Raw genomic sequence first — 5,572 nt, 5'->3', positions numbered from 1 at the left:
GGCTGGCTCCCCAGAGGTTGTGAGGCCCAAGGTGCCAGGGCAGACAAGGAAGAGCCGCCGGCAGCGTGGAGCCAGTGCCACCGAGGCAGCCCCGGGGGACAAGGAGCTGGTGGGTGCTGCGGGACAGGGGACTGTGGTGCCCATGAAAGCACCTTTAAGCTCACCACTGTCCTCACGGAAGAGCAAAGGGAAGGAGAAAGCAGCCAAGCTGGCTCCTGTGAGGTTGGGGAGTGAGGAGGCAGCGGAGAACAAGTGGCCAGTGCCCAGCCCTGGTGTGGATGAGGGTGATCTGGCTGCGAGCATATCCCCAAAGCAGAAGGTGAAAGAGAAGGCAGCCAAGCCGGCTCCTGTGAGGCTGGGGAGTGAGGAAGCAGCAGAGAACAAGAGGCCAGTAAGCAGCCCTGCTTTGGATGAGGGTGATCTGGCTGCAAGCACAACCCCAAAGCAGGTGAAGGAGAAGGCAGTCAAGCCGGCCCCTGTGAGGCTGGGCAGTGAGGTAGCAGCCGAGAACAAGCAGCCGGTGCCCAGCCCGGGTGTGGATGAGGGTGACATGGCTGTGAGCACTCCTTTGAAGCAGAAGGTGAAGGAACCAGCACCTAAACCCTCTCCTGTGAGGCTGGGGAGTGAGGAAGCAGCAGAGAGCAAGCAGCCGGTGCCCAGCCCTGGTGGGGATGAGGGTGATCTGGCTGCAAGCATATCTCTGAAGCAGAAGGTGAAGGAACCAGCAGCCAAGGCAGCTCCTGCGAGGTTGGGTAGTGAGGAAGCAGTGGAGAGCAAGCGGCCGGTGCCCAGCCCTGGTTTGGATGAGGGTGGTCCAACCGTGAGCACTGCCCCAAAGCAGAAGGTGAAGGAGCTGGTGGCACAGCCCCTGGGGAAGGTGAAGGCCACCAAGCAGCCCAAGCCAGGGCAGGCTGGTGCTTTGGGTGTACGTGACACTGTGATCCTAGATGGTGCCAGAGATGCCAGCAGAGCCACAACTCCTCCAGGAGGGGCATGCCAGGAGAAGCCTCTCCATCCCAAGAGTGTGGTGGCTTTTGGAGGGGATGCTGCAGACAGAGCTCATGTGGAGCCTGCAGCTGAGGTCCCCAGGGAGCTGGGACCCCCTTGCTTTGAAGCCGGGACCTTTGCAGGAACAGACACCCTGGACGTGACTTGGCCTGAGATGTATGACTATTTGTTCTGTGACTCCCAAGGGGAAGAAGAAGGAACATGGAACTCAGTGGAGGGGGGAAAAACACTGGAAAGGGACATGTCTTTGCCTGAACTGTATGAGTATTTTTTCAATGAACCAGAAGGAAAGAGGAAAAAAGTCAAGAGTAAAGATAGGAAGCGAAAGAAATTCAGCAGCTTGGACCACACTGAGCTGCAGAATGAGGATCCCGATTTGGCTCCAGTCAAAGACTCCGTGGTTATCTCAGTCCCTGAGGTGTATGAACACTTCTTTGCAGATGGGCCGCGGAACAGGGCAGGCTGGAGAGGGATTTTCTCAATCACTCCCACCTCTGAGGTGAAGAAAGCTGTGGGGGCTCTGAAGACCCTCCTGCAAAGGCATCTCACTGGAGGCCAAGTTCCAGCACCCCAGGCTCTTGTGCGGAGAGGATCTGGAGGGAATCTCCCCCTCGTCCCACTGGGTCCGCTGGGAAGAGGCGAGGCACAGTCAGACTTGGACATGGCCCTTGCACTGAGAGGTAAAGTGCTGTTACCCCCTGCCCGAGAGCCCCGTAGAGATGTGCCTCTGCTCTGTGTGGTCCCTGCCCAGCTCCCAACCCTGCCCTGCTGCAGCCATCTCCACTCCAGCCACAGTGGCACTGAGGTCCCTTTACAGATGGGAGCACTTTGGTGGGCTGGTGTAACTGGTCTGAAATCACACTCCTGGCGTGTTAACCTTGGCACGTAGCAGCCCTGGGCTTCAGCAGGGGGAGCGTGGCTAAAGCTATCACCATCATAGAATGGTTTGTGTTGGAAGGGACCTTAAAGCTCATCCAGTTCCAACTCCAGCCACAGGCAGGGACACCTTCCACTAGAGCAGGTTGCTCCAAGCCCCTGTGTCCAACCTGCCCTTGAACACTGCCAGGGATGGGGCAGCCACAGCTTCTCTGGGCACCCTGTGCCAGCGCCTCAGCACCCTCACAGGGAAGAGCTTCTGCCTCAGAGCTCATCTCAATCTCCCCTCTGGCAGGTTAAAGCCATTCCCCTTGGCCTGTCCCTACATGTCCACGTAGAAAATCCCTCTCCAGACTTCTTTAGGCCCTTTTAGGTACTGGAAACCATGTAGGTTACCAGGTACCACGGTACAGGTATCATGACATGCTGTGTCACATTGTCTCTCTCTTGTGATGCTCATGCTGTCCCTACGCCAAACACGTGCTACAATGCTGGCTTCCAGTACTGCAGGAGGCACAGTCAGGGAATCCGGGTATATTCTGTGCATAACTCGCTTTCTGCCCCACCAACTCCAGTCCTGGGGCAGAGGTGGTCACGACAGCATGCATGCAACAGCCTGAAACTCAGCCCAGCCCTTGTGCCCCTGAATGGATGTAACTTGCTGTGGATCTGATCTATATTTTTACACTCTGGCCAAGGAAAACTTACTGAAGCATTTAGCTGTCTTAAACATGGTTGGTTTTATTGCAAGGCCAGGCAGAGATGGGAATCCCCCACCCTGCACCTGCCTGCAGAGCCACATAGCTGTGTTTCTGATGAGGGAATGGGAGGCAGAGCAGCAAAATCCTTCTGTACCAAAGAACTCATGCCCCTGAGACAAGGCAATGGCTGCTGAGCTGCTCTGCTATTGAGGCTGCTAATGGAGCTGATATTGGTGGGGGAAATGGTGTGCACAGAGTGGAACGTGTCCAAAGCTTCCAGCTGAAAAGGTGAAGGGGACTATAAAACATATGCTAGTTTGAAAAACACCCTCCCGAGACCTCAGAGGTTACCTGAACATTGTCTGTTATGGGAGGCAGGTAAAAGGAACAAGATAAAGGGAGAACAAGTCTGACCCACTACCACAGCATATTTGTCTTAAAGCTTATATGATGCTTAGAGCCACAGTGCCTCATAGGTAATATTAAAACTAAACAATGAATGAGTCATCCCAAAGGGTGCCTCAAAATAGAGCTTCCAGTCTGTTTGCACAGAGGAAAACGCCTTTGCCATGGTCGTAGCTAATTAGTAAGCCAGTTTTAATTAAAAACCTGATCAAATAAACACAGGAGCAAAAGAACCCCTATGTCTCCAAGTTGTGCCAGGCTGGAACTCCAGCAGAGAAAGACATGCAAAGCATTCAGGGCTACCTCCTTCTGCAGAGATGCTGAGCACTGCTGCTTCTTGGTGGCAGCTGTGTTGTTGTCCTGGGACATGGATGGGGACCTTGCCCAGAGGAACCCCAGTGCATTGGCAGCCACCCCAGAGATTGTGTTCTCCTAAATCCAGACCCACTTCCAGGCTGGGAAGATACGCAGGGAGGTGGTGGTGCAATCAGAGGTCCTGGAGGCAGTGTGTCCGCTGGCTGTGCCTCTCAGGCCCATGGGCAGCACTAATAAGTATTTGCCTTGGGTTCTTAAAGTGTAAAACTGAGAGAGGTGGAAAATGTGCCTCTCTCCTTAGGAAATATACCTGAGTCCTAAATAGACATGTTTGACTTGACCAGTGGTGAAAAAAGGGTCTTCTGGGAGGGAAAATGTGTGACAAAGATGTATTTCTGGGGGAGTACAAGGGACTCATTGCCCCAGAGGGACCAGAGCCTGCTGTGGCAGAGGAGGTGGTTGAAACCCCAAACCTCTTGCTCTTCTCCTCACAGGGAGCCCCGAGGTACCGCTGGCGCTGACTCACAAAGACATGTGCCTTGTCTTCTGTGCCTTTGCATCATGGGCAGTGAAGACCTCCGACCTGCAGGCTCCGGATGCCTGGAAGACCAGTACGTATGGTGTCCAGCCTGGAGGGAGAGGGGTGGGAAGGACCTCATGGAAGACATGGCAATGAGAAAGGCAGGGATACTAACACACCTACCACTGCCTGTGGGAAAATGCAGTCGTTCTCCTGCTTTTCCAAAGCATCCCGTTAGTTTCTAATACCTTTTATTTCCTATGGAAATGGCAATCCTGATTTATAGAACCACTTCTCTAGGCACCCACACAGGGGAGAACTTCTGCCTAAGATCTCATCTCAATCTTTCCTCTTTCAGCACTTATTCCTGTTGTCCTTTCCCCACACAAAGTGACTGCTGACTTGAACTTAACTTTAGGACAAGTCTGTGTTCCTAGCTTTAGCCCTGCTCCATCCAGCCTCTGACAGAGACCAGTACCAGTGTATCAGAGCAAGAGAGGCTTCTTTAGGATTCACGCTGGCTAGAAGCTCAATCAGGGCCTTGAGTATGCAGGTTTAGACTCCTTCATCTCAGCTGGAACAAATGCCCATGTTATTCTAAAGTGCTGAAAATGTATAATCTTTTCTCTAAATACCGCGTAGCTGAAGTATTATCCTGGTGCACTGAGTCCTGCAGGAGCTTTGTCAGTTCCTCTCCTTTCCAACCACAGCATTTGAATAACTGGTGGGGACAGAGGAAGCTTGGGCAACACTTAGCTGAGCTGGGGCCCAAGGAGTGAGGGTAACTGGATGGGACAGTGAGCACAGCAACCCTGCCCTGGTGCTGGGTTCAGGTTGTGGGCTCCAGAGACCCCCTACCATGGGGTCTTGTGCTGGGACCAGGGCTTCCTGCTGCTTGTCCGGGGCAGGAATGTTCCCCACTAAGGTCACACAGGAAGCTGACACCCTGAGCTGAGAATAGCTTATTAGCTAAGGTTGCTCAGTGCAGTCATCACAAGGAGCTTTTGGCCTGCTCTTCCTTGCCTTCTTAGTATTAGACTAAGACGTGGTCTCAGAGAGGGTGCAAAAAACGGGATATGGGCCTCGTGCCCTTGGGATTGCATAACCCAGCATGCAGTAAGCACCCTGGGAAGGAGGTGACATCCTGGCTCACACTTCTCTTGTGACATTTTGGGTTCTAACAAGTTGAATTTGCCTGTTCAATGTCTCAAAAATCAAAATCAAGTCAGAATTTAAACCAGGAAGTCCAAACAGAAGTAGAAAATTGAGAAATTAACCTGAATCACTGGTGAGATTTCCTACTTATCTGAGATTAGATCCATTAGATTTCCACATGAACCTGTATATGTAACCACCACCCATCACTATCATACACATGAAGTCTCTGTTGTGTTTCCTTTAAAACCAGCAGTTTCTTGTGAAACGGTGGTGTGATCTGTGTGCCTAAACATAGGATCAGATGTTGTCGGCCAGGCTATGGGCAGCCCAGGACTGAACACACTGGGAACAGGTACAATGCGGTGGGGAAAGGAAAGGCAGGAGGGGACTCTAGGTCCTACAGACCAGAGTGAGCCACATGGCTTGTGATGTTCAAGGTTGGAAAAAGATCTTCAGGTTGGGAAGGAGCACCCAGCCTCACTCTGGAAATGTGTTGGGCTCTTTTCCAGTGTTCCTGGCAACTTTTGGCACCCTTTCTGCCATCCGCTACTTCCGAAGGCAGGTCAGAGAAGGACATCCCCGGACCTAG

The 5,572-nt window shown here is 52.7% G+C and overlaps 1 protein-coding gene across 1 annotated transcript; it reads left to right on the top strand.

Moving 5' to 3' along the window:
• The first annotated feature begins 142 nt into the window (after window positions 1-142).
• LOC104402212 (PGC-1 and ERR-induced regulator in muscle protein 1-like) lies at window positions 143-5,572 on the top strand. The gene is made up of 3 exons (XM_010010027.1): window positions 143-1,688; window positions 3,800-3,916; window positions 5,493-5,572. Exons 1-3 carry the CDS (start codon window positions 143-145, stop codon window positions 5,570-5,572), a joined length of 1,743 nt encoding a protein of 580 aa, XP_010008329.1.

The sequence above is a fragment of the Nestor notabilis genome, unplaced genomic scaffold (genome assembly GCF_000696875.1).
Source record: "Nestor notabilis isolate BGI_N333 unplaced genomic scaffold, ASM69687v1 scaffold16062, whole genome shotgun sequence".
In the NCBI taxonomy this organism is placed as follows: Eukaryota; Metazoa; Chordata; class Aves; order Psittaciformes; family Psittacidae; genus Nestor; species Nestor notabilis.
This window is presented reverse-complemented; position numbering and strand designations above follow the sequence as displayed.

Excerpts from the sequence above, each read along its gene's own strand:
- LOC104402212 (XM_010010027.1), top strand. The coding sequence starts at position 143 with ATGAAAGCACCTTTAAGCTCACCACTGTCCTCACGGAAGAGCAAAGGG. Across the intron at positions 1,689-3,799 it reads CATGGCCCTTGCACTGAGAG|GGAGCCCCGAGGTACCGCTG; the intron begins GTAAAGTGCTGT and ends TTCTCCTCACAG. Across the intron at positions 3,917-5,492 it reads TCCGGATGCCTGGAAGACCA|TGTTCCTGGCAACTTTTGGC; the intron begins GTACGTATGGTG and ends GCTCTTTTCCAG.